At 39.9% G+C, this 16,923-nt stretch overlaps 1 protein-coding gene across 1 annotated transcript in view; it reads right to left on the reverse strand.

The window, feature by feature from the left end:
- FAM102B (family with sequence similarity 102 member B) overlaps window positions 1-16,923 on the reverse strand; it is a 94,004-nt gene that overhangs the window by 40,205 nt on the left and 36,876 nt on the right. The window contains exons 2-4 of the mRNA XM_007949913.2: window positions 7,745-7,865; window positions 6,055-6,084; window positions 607-723 (exon numbers count right to left, since the gene is read on the reverse strand). Of these exons, the coding sequence (XP_007948104.1) occupies window positions 607-723; window positions 6,055-6,084; window positions 7,745-7,865 (268 nt within the window). The remainder of the gene's footprint in view (window positions 1-606; window positions 724-6,054; window positions 6,085-7,744; window positions 7,866-16,923) is intronic.

A 16,923-nucleotide genomic window follows, 5' to 3' on the forward strand; every position in this document is an offset into this window, starting at 1 on the left:
TACTTCCGTAGTGATACTGCCTCGGAAACCCAAGGAGGGGTCGCTATGAGTTGGGGCCGACTCGATGGCAAACAACAACAACAACAACAACAACATACATATACATATACATATATATATATATAGGAGCTCTGGTAACATAGTGCCTAAAGCACTTGACTGCTAACCAGAAGGCTGGAGGTTCAAACCCACTGGCCACTCCTTGGAAGGAAGATGGGGCAATTTACTTCCATTGTGATACTGCCTCGGAAACCCAAGGAGGGGTCACTATGAGTCGGATCCAACTCGACGGCAGTGAGTTTGTTTTTACACACACACGCACCCTTGGATAAAGGCCATACCCCTAAGGAAAACTCCCCTTTCAACCAACTGGCTGCTCATATCAGTTCACAAAATCGAGAATGATTATATAATATCTGCCAAATCACCAAGAATTATGGCCTAGCCAAACTGACACATAACCTTAACCATTACAGTAGTGAATATTCCAATGGTGTATGGTCAACATATGATCTCAGTACTGATTCACTCTTGCTCTTGACAGTATATTCTATGCTTAAAGGTAGAATGTCGCCTGTTTACATGTAAATCTTGAAATGTGCTTACTTTAAGAATGGAATTATCTTGTCTTGTATTTTTGGTATCATAGCCTTCCAGTAAACAGCGACGAGTGGTATTTCCTGATCCAGCAAACTCTGCCAGGTTTAGATCTGCAAAGCCCAGCTATGAAAAGAAAGAGAATTATATTAATAGACTACCTACTAGGCTTCTATCACATTCTCCTTAAAATAAACATTCAATCCATGCCTTAGCCAGTCTTCTCAAACTTTAGTCATTTGCAATCTTTGCCACTTTAACAATACCTGTTCTGTTACTTGCTTAATAGTTGTTTTTAAATTGGTATAGTTTTTATAAAAATTTATTATCTATCCTACTCTTAAGTAATAGGATCTTTAAAATCATAAATTTGATGTGGTAAATATATCTTTCTATACATATTTAAAATATATATAGCTGTTCAAATAAAAATAATATGTATCAAACAACAAAAGTTATTGCCAGTAGCAGGGGTACTCACACCACACTATGGGACATAGTAGCAGACCAATCAGATGATAATCTGCATATAAAATATAAAGCTAATCAGACTCTCTCCCATTCTGGTTCCTGTTCTAACCAAGTTAGACACTTATGTCTAACCAAGTTCGGCAAGAGACAAGGCAAAGTTAACCACTGATGACTACAGATATTTGCAGGTTGTAACATTCTCCACGTAAGAACTGTAATGATTTAAGTGAATCAAATGCTTTCCTTGGAACAAGCTGCTTCTTTTCCACCACCTTCTACAACTTTTGCCTTGCTGATTACCTCTGAACTGACTCCCTATTGAACCTACCTTCTCCCTTTCTCATATTTCAGCCCCAAATCAACCTTCTTTGAGGCTCGCCAGAAGTTCAGCTCAAACTTGTTCCTCCCTCTTCTTACTATTTGGGCTTGGTCTCCATCTTCTGCAGCTACCAAATGTTCCCTATGGTCTTTCCTCTGATGATGCTCAATCCTATTTCTCACTTGCAAGTGGTAGAACAAATCAATCCCATTATATCATTATTTTTGGAATAAATTAAGTCTACGCTAAATGACTAGAGTCTCTTACTAACAAGGAAAAATGAGTTGCTCTTGCAGTTAATTAAACACATCTCCCTGAGTATGTAATAAAAAGTATCCTAAACTTCAAAGACTGCTGTGTTTTTAAGTTGTTTGCTTTAAGGTTTTAAAACACATAGTGAGCACATAAAAATGGCATTCAGGATGAATATTTTAATTGCAGGCTGTAATATTATCTCAGCAGCTTCTAATAGGTCAAAAAGAATAAAGAATAATAACTGAGAGTCCAGATGAAGGGTTATGAGCTCTATATGCAGTAAGTTGGGCACACATCAAGCCACAGGTAACATCTACCTAATAATCCTCATTTGGTGACTCTGGTGTCATTGCCTCTTTTTGGGGGTCCAGATCGGCAGAAAAAGCCTGGATGTGTATTGGGCAAAGCCACATCCAACTGAGCATGTGAGACTTACATGATTATTAGATCAGACATTATCAACACAGAGTATTTCATATCTTCTCTCTTTGAACCTTCTATGCTTCCTTCCTCATCTTCACTCTCTGCTGATGACCTGGCTTTCCATTTCATTTAGAAAATAAGAACAATCTGAAAAGTACTTCCACAAGCTCTTACCATCGTGTCATCCATCACCTACCTGCATCTGTGCCCATATATTTGCCTTCCCACTTACAGAACTACAGATGAACTGGCTGTGCCTCTACCTGAGGCCACCTGTTCTCCTCCTGCCTGCTGAAGTTCACTGCATCAGCCATTCTTCCCTCCGTTTTGCATTCTAAAAATTTCCCTCTACTAGATCACTCCCATCAGCATACAAACTGCTGGATTTTCTCATACCTTAATGAACACAAGACAACAAAACCAAAGCCTGTCTGTTATAGATTTAACCATGTCCCCCAAAATAAGTGTTGTTGTAAATCCTAACACATTATACCTGTGGTTAAGCAGCTCTAGTGGTGCAGTGGTTAAGGCCTCTGGCTCCTAACCAAAAGACTGGTGGTTCACACCCACCAGCCACCCCATGGAAGAAAGATAAGGCAGTCTGCTTCCATAAAGATTTACAGCATTGGAAACCCAATGGGCATTGCTAGGAGTCAGAACCGTCTCAATACCAGTGAATTTTTTTAAATAAACACCTGTGGTCATAATCCTGTTTGGGAATGAGTTTCCTCTGTTATGTTAATGAGGCAGTACAAGTGTGGAAAGTGTCTTAAATCAATCTCTTTTCAGATATAAAAGAACAGAGTTAGGGGAAGATATATACCATGTCACAGGAAGATCACCAAGGAGCCAAGGAACAGAAGCTGCAAAGAGACAAGGACATTTTCCCAGAGCTGAAAGAAAAAGAAAGCTTTCCCCTAGAGCCAGTGCCCTAAATTTGGACTTCTGGTTTCCTAAGCTGTGAGAAAATAAATTTGTTTTTAAAGCCACCCACTTGTGATATTTCTATTTAGCAGCACTAGGTAAGTAAGATACTCTCTTACCCCACATCTCCCTGCAGACTACTGGACCACTTTTCTGCTCCTCTTTACAAACTCCTTGAAACCACTGTCTATGCTGTCCTCCAATCTCTGTCTCTGGCTACCTTCCCAAATTCATTTTTCTCCACTCTCCTCACTTATTTTGCTAGCCATAGTTCTCTGTTACCTGAAAATGCCAAGATTGCCTCAAGGCCTTTAAATACTTACTGCTCTGCCGGAAACAGTCTCTCTTAGACCTTGTAACTTTCTCTCTCACTCCATTAGGTCTCTGTTGAAATGTCATCTCTTTGAAGGCTCTTTCTCAGACTACTCTTAAGATATGACTCTCTCCTCTTCCCTGCAGTTGTCACCCTCTAACCTCTTACCTCGGGAGCTCTGGTAGCATAGTGGCTAAATCACTTGCCTGCTAACCAGACGGCTGGCGGTTCAAACCCACCAGCCACTCCTCGGAAGGAAGGCTGGGCAATCCTACTTCCGTAGTGATACTGCCTCGGAAGCCCAAGGAGGGGTCGCCATAAGTCGGGCCGACTCGACGGCACATAACAACAACAACAACCTCTTACCTAAGGAGCTCTGGTGGCGCAGTGCCTAAGGAATCTGATTGCTCACCAGAAGGCTGGCAGTTCAAACCCACCAGCCACTCCTCAAGGAAGGTTGGGCAATCTACTTCCCTAGTGATATGGTCTCAGAAACCCAAGGAGGGGTCACTATGAGTCAGTTCCAACTTGATGGCACGTTAACAACAGTCCCCACCTGAGCTACCTCATTAGTATAAACTGTCAGGTAGGGGTGTGTGTTCGAGCCCTTGCAGATAACAAAGACACTTCAATAACGGGAAATTTTAAGATTTTAGAGGTTATCTCCCAGGAACCAAGGACAAAGACCAAATTTTCTGAGGAATGTTATTTGTAAACCCTTAGTGTCTAATCTCCTCAACTCATTCATGTGCACAAGAAAGGTGACCCAACCACTACCTCAAGGTTCAAGAGTGATTAGTGTAAGCTAACCATGGCAATCTGTTCCTATTGCCCACTGCTGGTTTGCTGCTGTTGTTGTCAGGTATCATCAAGCAGGCTCTGACTCATAGTAACCTTATGTACAACAGAACAAAACACTGCCCGTTACTATGCCAGCCATCCTCACAATCTTTGCTATGCTTGAGCCCACTGTCCCAGTCACTGGGTCAACCCATTTCATTGATAGTGTTGCCCTTTTTCTCTGACCAAGCATGATATACTGCTCTAGGGATTGATCCTTTCTGATAACATGACCAAAGTACATGAGATAGGGGTGGGCATATGATCCAGTTCTGGCCAAAGAAAAGATAAGGGGAAATCCTCTGAGGGTTATCTAGGAAAAGTTTTCTCACTCAAAAAAAAAAAAAAAAAAAATCACACAATGAGAGGCAGCTGGAGTTCATAGTATGTGAGTGTGTTGACTAAAACTTGAGCAACCAGTTACTTGCCCAAGGGTAGCTAATCAAGGACAAGGTCAACACACAGAGAATGGCAGAACAGAAACAGAAAAGGAATATGAGTTCAAATGAAGATAAATCACTGGATTAACCAATCCTAGAGCAGATCTATTTCATGACTATTTGTTTTCTCATATTCTAAAAAATCTCCAGATGAGGCATTTTCTGTTACTTATAGCTAAGAAGCTCTGGTGGTGTAAGGCCCAAGGCATTTAACTTGCTAACCAGAAGGTTGGCAGTTGAAACCCATCAGCCACTCCGTGCAATCTACTTCCATAAAGATTTTACCACCTCAGAAACCCAAAGAGGTTTGTTATGACTCGGGATCAACTCAATGGCAGTGAGTTTCTTTTTTGTTGTTGTTGTTGTTGTTTATAGCAAAGAGCATCCTAACCGACATTGAAACCAATTGCGTTTAGGAAATTAGTTAGATTTAACAGTTAAAACAACGCCCAGGTCCTGGCTTAGATAACTGGATAGATGGCAACACCACTCAAAGATATTGGTAGAAAATGAGGAATATGTGAGTTCTGGTAGTATTCTAATTACTAATTCATTTTATTCACAAAAAGGTGAGCACATTCACTAGTAATTCCACATAGTTAGTAAATTGTAACTAAGGGTCCTGGTGGTGCAATGGTTAAGTGCTTGTCTGCTAACTGAAAGAAAGGCTTGTGGTTCAAATTCACCAGAAGGTCCATGGGAGAAAAGATCTGGTAATCTGCTCCTACACAGATTACAGCCTAATCTTTAGAAGGTAGTTCTACTCAGTCCTATAGGGTCGCTATGAGTCAGAATCAACTCCATGGCACTCAACAACAAGAGTAACAGAAACAAAGGACAGTAGTAATCATGTGTTCAGAGTTCTAAGAGAGCACAGAGGAGTCCTGTTCTACTCTGGGGAGAGGTGGGTTTTGGAATATTTCCCAGGGAGATTGTTTGAATTAACAAATTCTTGCCTTCCGCTAGGGAGACCTGGGTTCAATCCCTGGCCAACGTATCCCATGTGCAACAATCACCCTTCTATCAATGGTGATGGGTGTTGCTATGATGCTAAACGGGTTTCAGCGGAGCTTCCAGACAAGATGGACTAGGTAGAAAAGTTTAGTGATTTATTTCCAAGCATCGGCCAATGAGAACCCTAAGATCACAATGTTCTGAGGGCAGTGTTTCATTCAGTTCTGCATGGGGTTGCTGTGAGTTGGGGGCTGACTCAATGGTAACTAATGATGACGATGTGGCTTAATGTAAATCAGAATTCATCCTTTAGTAGAGAAGTTAAACTTAAAGATAATGTCCCATAACCATCATTTAGAAAGAATAAGCCCGAAATGTTATTACTGGACCCAAGTGCTTGAAAAATAGCCAAGCTTGAAAAGCAATTACAACAGTAAACCACTTTATTTTTAACCCTATAAATAGCAATGGGCAACAAATATTACAAATTCCAAAAGAGTTAAGGAAAATCTACTTACCTTTGCATAGGCTTTTCCACCTTTCAGTTCCTGTCAAAGATAGAAAACACTGTAATGATAGCATATGATTAAAGATTAAATATTAAATATCAAAATAATTCTGAAGTAGACATTTACATTCTGGCAGATACATACCACAGACAGAAAAATTCTCATGATCTTAAACCCAACTATATAGACCTCCACATCTACCAAAATAACCACAATTTTTATTTAGCATTTTACTTTAATCTGAAAGAAACAAATGGTGATAATAAAAGCTAAAATTTTATCTACTGACTGAAGAAAAGAGCTTCAAAAAAGTGTCCTGGCTCAATACAAGAACCTGAATCACCAGATAAGAGGTCTAAGGGTTATCCTCAACTCTCTTTTTCCTTCATTCCCCACATCCAATCCATCAGTGAGGTCTACATACAAAATATGTCCTGAATCTTACCATCTGTACAGTTATCCCTGTATGCCAAGATAAAAGAATTTCTGACCTAAACAGCTGCAACCACATAGTGGGCTCTCTGCAATTTATCTTCCATATTTTAGAGGTCTATTTCCACAAAAGGCTTAAAATATGTAAAAATCATTTTATGATTATGTATATTGATGTTACATTTTAATTGAGTAGATTAAATATGAGAATCAAAAGTACAGCCAAAACTCCCTCCCCTCAAGTGCTATCAGTTCGCTCAAAAGGCAGAATAAGAAAGCTAAAAATACAATTTTTTATCTGTACAGAAGAGTGCAGAAGGGTGCAGGACCGGAATGGAACATACCAAGGCAACAAACCCTTGCTTTATATTCTAAAGCCCTCTATGTGTAATTTTTAATGGTGTATAGTGTTACTTTGATAATTTTTAAAATTTTATTTTAAAGCCAGTAATTTAATTTAATAGTGGTGACTGCCTGATTCTTCTTCTTTACTCAACATAAGTAAGATCACACACTTATTATGTATGTTAGGTTGAACCATATGAAATGGCTGTTTTTGTAAATTGTTAGCAGTCAATTTGTTAAGTAGAAGGAGATATCTATAAAAGTACATGGACTTAAAATCAGCAAGATTTGGGTTTGAGTCCCTACTTTGCTATTTATTAACTGTGCGAATTGGGGCAAGTTAAGCTAACCTCTCTGAGCCTGGAAATGGAGAAAGTAACACCTAATTTAAAGGTGGTCGTTAGAAATAATACATCAAATTTTCTCATTGCTGTCAAGTCAGATCTGACTCATAGCGACCCCTCCATGGGTTTCCAAGGCACTATCACTATGGAAGTAGATCGCCCAACCTTCCTTCCAAGGAGTGGCTGGTGGGTTTGAACTGCCAGACTTCTGGTTAGCAGACAAATGCCTTAGGCACTACACCACCAGAGCTCCTATAATACATAAAAAGCCCACCACAATACCTACCAAGGAACACAAATGCAATGATAGGTAGCATATAGACATATAAAACCCCCCCAACTAATACAAATAAGGTATGTGTAGTGAGACTGAGATGAAGGTTCTTAAGTAGTGTTTTAATTTATAATTTCAAATTCTTCATATTTGCCATAGTAATTTAAATATTGCTGTAAGTGTGAAGTGAAATTACATATATTACCCGTTCTCTTGAAAAAAATAAAGCAGAGTTAAATAAAGTGAGTCAGTGACTGTGAACTAATTATGGTTTTTGAAAGGGGAGAATAGGCTATTTTTATACCTTTCTCACAGACACTCTGTAGATACAAGGATCTAGGATGCCCGTGGCAGCACTTGCACTCATTTTGCACATAAATGAGAACTTCTTTCTCCAGTGAACAGAGTTTGCTTGAACCACCTCCCTGAAGAGAAAAAAAAAAAGAAAGCCAGTTAATTAATTATCATTGAAAGCACGCTCATACCCTCCCTCAAGTCTATAATGCAAAAGTGATAATAATTAAAGTCAGTATTTGGAAACAGTAAACCAGGAAGAAAACAAATTCCTAACAATATGATTAAAAAATCTTTGGAAGGTGTCAATTATTCAAAGGAAACTGGGGGAAAAAATAAATTTATTTATCAATTCAATCAATACAAACTGAGGCTTCACTATTCAACAAACAATACATATTTATTTTATGTATGCTGGGTTATATGCTAGGTGTTTAAACACAAAGATGAGGAAATAGTTCTAACATTGTGGGGCTTATGTTCTGTATTTTTTTTTTTTTCTCCTTAGCACCCCAGAAAAGAAACTCTGGTGGTATAGTGGTTAAAGGCATTTGGCTGCTAATCAAAAGGTCAGTGGTTTGAACCTATCAGCCGCTCTGCATGAGAAAGATGGAGCAATCGTTTCCATAAAGATTTACAGCCTTGGAAACCCAATGGGGGTCACTATGAGTTGGAATCACCTCAAATGACTGCCACTGAGTACCCCAGATGGCTATCTTGGGCCCCTCCTAGTAGTACCTGTCCCCAAAAGAAACCACTGTTCTCATTTCTACCGCTGTAAGTTTTTTTTCCTGAATTTTGAACTTCATGTAAATGGAATCATACAGAATGTACCTTTTTGTTCAGACTTCTTTTATTCAACATTGTGGTTGTGAGATTCCTCCATGTTGTATAATTTGTTATTTTTCATTGTGGTATAGGATATATACTGTTTTATGAACCCTCCACTATTTTTTAACCACTTTACTGTTGATGGTTAACTGGATTATTCCCAATTTGGGGTTATTACAAACAAAGCTGCTATATATATTCCTGTACATGTCTTTTGGTAGACACACACATTCATTTCTGTTGAGTATGGGGGTCACTATGAATTGGAATCAACTCGATGGCAGTGAGTTTGGTTTTTGATTTTAATGGCTAATGATCACAAGCTTTTCTTCTTGTGTTTGTTGGCTGCCTAAATGTCTTCTTTGATGAAATGCCTGTTCCTATACTCTGCTTATTTTTAAATTGGATTATTTGTCTTTTTGTTGTGAAGGTGTTGATGTTTTCTATACACTTGAGACTAGTCCCTTGTCTGATATGTCTCTACCAAAATTTTTTTCCCAGACTGTGAGTTGTTTTACTCTTTTAGTGAAATATTTTGATGCACCTAAATGCCTAATTTTTAGAGGGTCTTAGTCATCTATTTTGTTTTCTGGGTTTGTGCACTTTTAGTTGTATTTGATAGTATAAACCAAAGTCACTGCCGTCAAGTTGAACCCAATTCATAGTGACCCCTCCTTGGGTTTCTGAGGCAGTATAGTGCCTAAGGCATTGGACTGATAACCAGAAGGCTGGTGGTTCAAATCCACCAGCCACTCCTCAGAAGGAAGGCTGGCCAATCACTTCCATAGTGATACTGCCTCGGAAACCCAAGGAGGGGTTGCTTTGAGTCAGGGTCCGACTTCACAGCATATGTTTGGTTTTTTGGTTTATCACTACGGAAGTAGATTGCCCAACCTTCCTTTTGAGAGTGGCTGGTAGGTTCGAACTGCCAGCCTTCTGGTTAGCCTTCGGCACTATGCTACCGTATATTTATCCCTAAATTAGGGCCCCTAAACCGAAACACCAAACTCACTGCCATCGAGTCGGACTCGACTAATAGTGACCCCTTTGAGTTTCTGAGGCGGTATCTCTATGGAAGTAGATTGCCCAACCTTCCTTTCAAGGAGTGGCTGGTGGCTTTGAACTGCCAGCCTTCTGGTTAGCAGTCAAATACCTTAGGCACTATGCCACCAGAGCTCCCTGGGCCCCTAATTTTGTCCCTATATTTTATTTGATGGTCTTTATGGTTTTAGGTTTTACATTTACGACTTTAATCCTAAAGATAATAAGCTTGAGTTCGCTTTTGCATATGGTGTAAGATATGGGTCCTGTTTCATTTTTCTGCAAATGGATATACAGTTTTGTTATTAAGGAGACAATCTATTCCCTATTTAATGAGTTTTGGCCCTTTGTCAAACATCATTTGTCCCGAGGTGGATGGATTTACTTCTGGGTTCTCAATTCTGTTCCACTGGTCTGTTGTCGTACCAGGACCAAGTTGTTCTAACTACCATGGCTGTATGGTAGGTTCTGAGATCAAGGATCATGAGACTTCCTACCTTTTTCTTCTTTAGTAGTGTTTTATTTATCTGGGGTCTCTTCCCTATCCATATAACACTGATGATTAATTTTTCTACCTGTTTAAAGAAAGATGATGGAATCTGGGGTGGGATTGAATTATGACTGACATTTTCATGATATTAAGTTGTGCTATCCATGAGCATAGTAGTCTTCCATTTATGTAGGTCTCTCTTGGTTTCTTATAATAGTGTTTTGTACTTTTCTTTGTATAGGTCTTTTGTGTCTATGGTTAAATTTATTCCCAAGTATTTCTTCTTTTGGGTAGTTACTGTAAATGGTATTGTTTTCCTGATTTCCTTGGAATACAACTCATTTTTATATGTTGATCTCATACTCAGCCACTTTGCTGAAGCTATCAATTAATTCCAATAATTTTCTTGAAGAGTCTTTGGGATTTTCTATGTATAAGGTCTTTTCATCTACAAATAGAGATAGTTTCACTTATTCTTGCCAATTTGGATGCCTTTATTTCCCTTTCTTACCTTATTGCTCTGTCAAGGTTTTCCAACACAATACTGAATAAGAGTGGTGACAAAAGGCATAGTTGTCTGGTACCCAGGGCTTTTATTTTATAATTAGTGCAACAGATAGAAAAATAAACAAATTTTTATTTTATGATGAATTATTATCACAGTTTTACTCTTATTTCACCCATAACAGCAACAGAAGCTACCATTTATTAGGAAGTTACCACATGCTATTTAATCTCACAACAACCCTAATGTAGCTGGTGTTACCCTAAAAAGTAGGTGGAGTTATCCTCACTTTGTAGATAGAAAAAATGAAGCACAAGGAAATAAGTTACCTCAAGGCAGGAAGCTGCAGAACTGGCATTTAAACCAGGCCCTTTAACCCTGAAGCCCATTTGTCCACAAAGGATAATCTATATTCTTTCAACAACTGTACTCTTTTGAGGTTCCAGGCCTTTGCATATGCTGTTCCCTCTACTTTTCTCTGTAAATATAGAGGGTTTAGCCTTAGAAAGGAGGAATAATCCTTCCCCTAACGAAGAAAGAAGACAACAGGTGAAAATAAAGAGAAAATTGGACAAAAGAAAAAAGGTTGATGGGTGAGTTGAAAATACATAAAGCCTTGAGAACAGTTAGGAATAAATGCTATGGTGAATCTGAGGAGTCAACCTGTAATTGTCTTGATGAATAAAATGAAACTGTATTAAGACCAATCAGTTTGGTTTTATAGCTTTCTCTATCAAAATCCAGAAGCCCAAGAATAGAAATTACAAAAGCAAATATAATTTAAAACCCAAGTATACATGGTGTGGTATGTACATGTAAGCCTTGTACAGGACAAAGATAAAACAAAGACAATGTACACAGTACAGAAAGCTGAATGGGTCGGCTGAGTCATGGCCATGCGGCTAATTATATATTATTGAAAACAAAGGGTATCATCACAAAATCATGATTGGTAGCAGATCGATTCATCACTGTTGCAGGCAGGACTACAGAGGTGGGGGAAGGATCATGATTAGGATACATACATAATACATAGCTGAAGATAGAAAAGGGTTACAGGATTGGTTCTGGGCCTTGACTATCTGGCTCAGTGGTGGTCTGGATAGACTCAAGACCGGGCAGCCAGAGTCTTGGTTAGCCACAAGGTAGCTACCAAACAATACCAGGACCCCAACCTTAATTTAAATTAGAAAAGGACACACTCAGGCAAGTTCCCTAGTTCTTTGTGTGAGGTGATCTACTTTCAACCACAGTCTTCCAGAGTGCAAACTGCCCTTCCCTAGGTTTGTCCTGGAACTTGTCTACCAATGGCCACAATGCTGGTTTAATGGTCAGAAAGAGCTCAAACGGTGCTTGAAATTTATGTTAAGCCTCAGTGGAATTACGGCTCCCACTGTAGACCACAGCCTTCCACAAACCCAAGTGCCTTAGCATTGAAGCTCTAATGCAGAGAATGAGAGGTACTCGGCAAAGAATGGATCTGGAGGTACAGGTATTTATCCAGAAATTTTAGGCATCCCCAGTAAGAGGACCTGTACACTGAAAAATAAGGGAATTAAAATAAAAATCAATGAAAAAAACAAATAACAAATAAAACCAGAATTTCTTACTGTTGCTTTCCTCCCAATATTTTTTGGCCTCAAAGACTTGCTGGAGGAAGTATGCCGAGTTTCATGGCACTCGGTTACCCCTGTCACTGACGTCATATTTGTTTTAGGATCAGGAATCAAGAAACAAACAAACAAAATTTTAACTCTCATTTTATTTTTCTTATGAAATCTTATAAAAATATTTAAAGATGGCAAGTTGAACACATGTATTAGACTCTGCTCCATTCCAAAAACTTAACTAAATTAAAAGAAAGGAAGGAAAAAAAAAGAATTAAAGGTATTATCCACAAGGGAAAAACGAGAACCAGAGAGGTTACAAAAATAAATTGCCAGGAAAGGACAAGTGATAGCTGATTTAGTAAATCCAAGAAAGCTGAACCCTAAGCTGTCAATGATGAAAGCCAAGCACAAGGATCTTAAATTGGACTTGAATTAGAATGAAGGAGGGACAAAAGGCAAAAGAATTGCTTGCAAACTGCTTTAGAAAAACCAGACCCTCAGATCCTCCCCCTGCCTCAGCAGAAAACTGAGCTTTATTGTCCTGACCAAGTAAAACACAGCTCTGGTCTGCCTGACCTGAGGGTAGCTTTTAAAATTGTCTGGATGGCATGAGAGTAGGGGGCGGGGAAGATGAAAGACGACATACCAAATGCTGAGACTTCAGTCTTCTTCCCCTAAACTGGCTCCTCAGAATGCTGAGCCAAGCATATAATCTTCAAAAAGATGTGGTAAGAGTATTCTTTAGGAAATCCAACCAGCTCCAAAGAAAAGATCTTATAATACAGATGTTGAGAGTTCCCAACAAAATGGCCCAGTCAGCCCAGCCTAAAGTAAAATCCTGAGTTGACAAGCACTCTCCACATGCATAAAGCTTCTGTCAACTCTTAGTGCTTCACAGTTAAATCTGAGGAGGCGGACACTTAAGGAAAGCCTCTTAATATGAAAGATACAGGCCAACACAGTTTAAAAAAAAAAAAAGCAACTTAGAGGAAACGGAGAATACATTGGAAGAAAAACATCTTTAGAGATAGGAAAAAGAAATTGCATTCATCATACAAGAATAGGATGCCACTCCCCCCCCCCACACACACCCTCCCACACACACATATGAACATACAGAGAACTAAAAAGTATTCATGGAAATCAAAACTACTGGGCTTGATATTCTGTTTGTCATTCCAGATCCAGTCTACCTCTCTCCCTGGCCTATGAGGCTGACCCTGATGAACTACTGCGGTGTAGTAAATTACTTAGCGTGGCTTTTCTACCCAGTAAGTCTTTGTAAACTCCAAGGTGGAGTTTGCCATGAGCAATTGAGGAGCTCTTGATTGCTAAAGTTGTCCACCTGGGGTATTTCTGTTGGGAGTGGCACTAAACAATGTTCTGGGAGATCTGCTGGGAGAGAGACTGAGTGGTCTTCCTAAACTTGGAAGCTTAGGAAGCACCTAAGCCTGATGTTTCCCTAATAAATCCTGTAACCTGTGAGTTCTGTGTGGCCACTGCAGCAAATTATCGAACCCAGGAGAGAGATGGTGGGTGCTTTGGGAGGAATGGTTGGTTAAAGGGCTGGAGGGAGGCAGCATGTCTGGCCTTATAGGAATAGGCCTTGGGTTACTGATGGTGACTCTGTCTTCCTTTTGTGGGGTTAGAGGAGGTCGGAACATGCGGCCTCCTTGTCCTTTTTGCAACTACATAAACCGAGTTCCCTTGTCCTCTGCTTCTGAATGTGCTCAAGGGACAAGCACTGGAAGGAAACTGAAGGGTAAAACGAGAGAGAAGGTGGTGTATTTCTTTTCCTGGCATCTTCCTTGTTTGGGTCGCTATGAGTCAGGACCGACTCGACTGCAAATAACAACAACAACAACACATACTGAGATCCTGGCTCTTGTATCTGTAATATGATCCTGCTTGGAAACAGAGTTTTTCTTATGTTAATTAGGAAAAACTCCAGTAGGGTGGGTTCTAAATCTAATCACTTCCAGTTATAAACAGAGCAGAATGGACACAGAGACACACAAGCAGGAAAAGACAGATGACATGTGAGGTTTGTATACATGGTAGTTAAGGTTATGTGTCAACTTGGCCGGGCCTGGTTTTGAGTGGCTGGGCACCTGGATGTAATGATTCCCCATGATGAGACTGGTGATCAACTCAATGGTGGAATCCACTGTGAGCAGCTGAGTAGCTGCCTTAAGACTATGGTCTGCTTTCACTATATAAGAAGCAGCTTTGAGGAAGGTCTCCAGCTTTTTGGCACATCTAGATCCTGCATTTGGCCAATTCTTCATCTCAGTGGCCTGCCACGTTGTCTGCCAATCTTGAGACTGTTTCTGGACTTGAACGAGTGGCCTGCCATGTTGCTTGATAATTTGGGGACTGGGCCATTTCACTTGTCGACCCTGGGTCTGTCGGCCTCAGCAGCCAGCAGCCATCTGAGTAAAGAGAAGTGTCTAGCTTCAAAGGGCTGGGAGCAAGAGGCAGAGCTGAGGCCCAAGTGTGAGGGGCTTTCACCCAGTCCCTCTAGAGCTGGTACTTTGAACTGGGGAGCTCTGGTGGCTCAAACCCACCAGCCACTCCTCGGAAGGAAGGTTGGGCAATCTACTTCCGTAGAGATAGTGCCTTGGAAACCCAAGGAGGGGTCGCTGTGAGTTGGATTTGACTTGACAGCAGTGAGTTTGGTTTTTTGGTTTTAAACTGTGAAAGAATAAATCCCTGTTTATTAAACCCAGGCATGTGTGCTATTTTTCTGTTAGAGCAGCACTAGAGAACCAAGAGTATACAAGCAAAGGAGGCCAAGGATCACCAGCAGACACCAGAAACTAGGAGCGAGGCTCACAGAAGGAGTTCATAGCTGAGACCCTGATTTGGACTTTTAGCCTCCAGAACTGGGAGAAAATAAGTATCTGTTTTTAAAGCCATCCATTTTGGTATTTCTGTTATGGCAGCAATAGATAACAAAGACCCTAATGATGACAACAAAAATGGTAACAGTTACTGAATGTTTATTATACGCCACACATTGTTATAAATACATGTAATGACATAAAAAATCTTATGAGGAAGGTACTATGAGCTCCATTTTATAGATGAAAGTATGAGGATACAAAGAAATTAAGTAACTTGTCCAAAGTCATATAGCTAGAAAGGGCTGGAGCTGGAATTTGAAGAACACTGTACAGGGTAGACACTTTCTATTTCCTCACTTCTGATCTGCTTTTCAATCTCCTTTAATCAGGATTCTATATCTCATCACTCCATTGAGCTGCTCAGTTAACCGCCAAATCCAATGGGCTCTTTTTTATAATCCTAATTGACTCCTCTTACGTATTCTTGAAACACTCGTCTCTTTCTACTGAGACTAGTTCTTTTTCCTCTATCTCCTTAAAATGTTCTATCCTTGGCTTCTTTTCTTTTTGCTCTCACTGCCTTAACTATCATGTGTATACTGACCACCACGGGCTCATCCTTATCTAGTCTCTCCCTTTCCTTAAAAGCAGAACACTGAATATATTTAGAACAGCAGCATGCCTAGTTAAAGACTGTATTTTTCATCCCTCATTGCAGCCAGGGGTGGCCATGAGATTGACTACACACAGATGTGACTTTTAGAAAGGTACAGTAAAAGAGAGATAGTTGAGATGTGTCCTTTGGCCTTTTACCCCTTTTTCCTCTGCCTAGAAAACTGTTATGATGGTTAGAGTGTCAATTGCCATCTTGGGACTATAGGCTACCTTGATGAAAAAGTCATGTGCTGGTGGTATACAGAAACAGAAGGAAGATGGGGCCAAAAAACCATGTAGCTGCCATTCCAGGCTTTGACTGTCTCCCTCCAAACTTCTAAAACCTTATTAAACTACTTATGTGGAGGTTTGTTATATGTAACTGAACTCAATAGTAGCTGAGACAGCCTTGGTCTGAGCATCTCAAATAAAAGAATCTGTAGAGTTCAAATGTTATTCACATTGTGGCAGATGCTCCAGGAATCTGAGTTCTACTTCCCTCATTTAAGAGTACTGTATGGATGAAACCTTTTGGAACCTAATAGAAATATTTTTCATGGCTTGCACAGCCCTACCCAATGAAGCTACAAATAAGGTCAGGTAAACTCTCTGGGGATTAAGAAAATGCAATTACGCTATCCAGACATACAAACACTGCCTCCCAAGTAGTAGATGGACATGCACTAGGACTCTGAAACAGGCTCTTCTATGAGAATAAGGAAAGTTTACTGAGCCAAGAGATTAGGTTGGAATGAATCAGGGCTCTAACAAATGTACTCGTCTATTAATTACCTCAAGATGTGGCACCACCATCTCTTCATTAGAAGAGAAACCCAGAAATGAGAAAGAAAATAAGAGTCTAGCATAACGCTCTGTACTGCCAACCACAATAAGCAGTCAAAAAATATTTGTTAACCAACTGCATAAATGAAGTCATGCATGGGCCACAAATGACTAGTTCCAGCTACCAATTCTTGCTTATGCTACTTCCTATCTATTTACAAAGCAAACCCTTTCCTGTGTCTAGCTTCACTACTCTCATTCTCAATATTTTCTCCCCGAAATATAGCAACTGGCCTCCTAAGTGATTCCCCCCTAAAATCTAACCTCACTCTTACCAGACAGCAACTTCTAAAGCACAGATCTGTCATTACTCTGTTTAAAATCTTTCACCACTTTCCCCTATCTTACAGGTTAAGGTCTATCCTTCTT

The sequence above is a fragment of the Orycteropus afer genome, unplaced genomic scaffold (genome assembly GCF_000298275.1).
Source record: "Orycteropus afer afer isolate SDZICR_OR568_19922 unplaced genomic scaffold, OryAfe1.0 scaffold00010, whole genome shotgun sequence".
NCBI classification, from domain to species: domain Eukaryota; kingdom Metazoa; phylum Chordata; class Mammalia; order Tubulidentata; family Orycteropodidae; genus Orycteropus; species Orycteropus afer.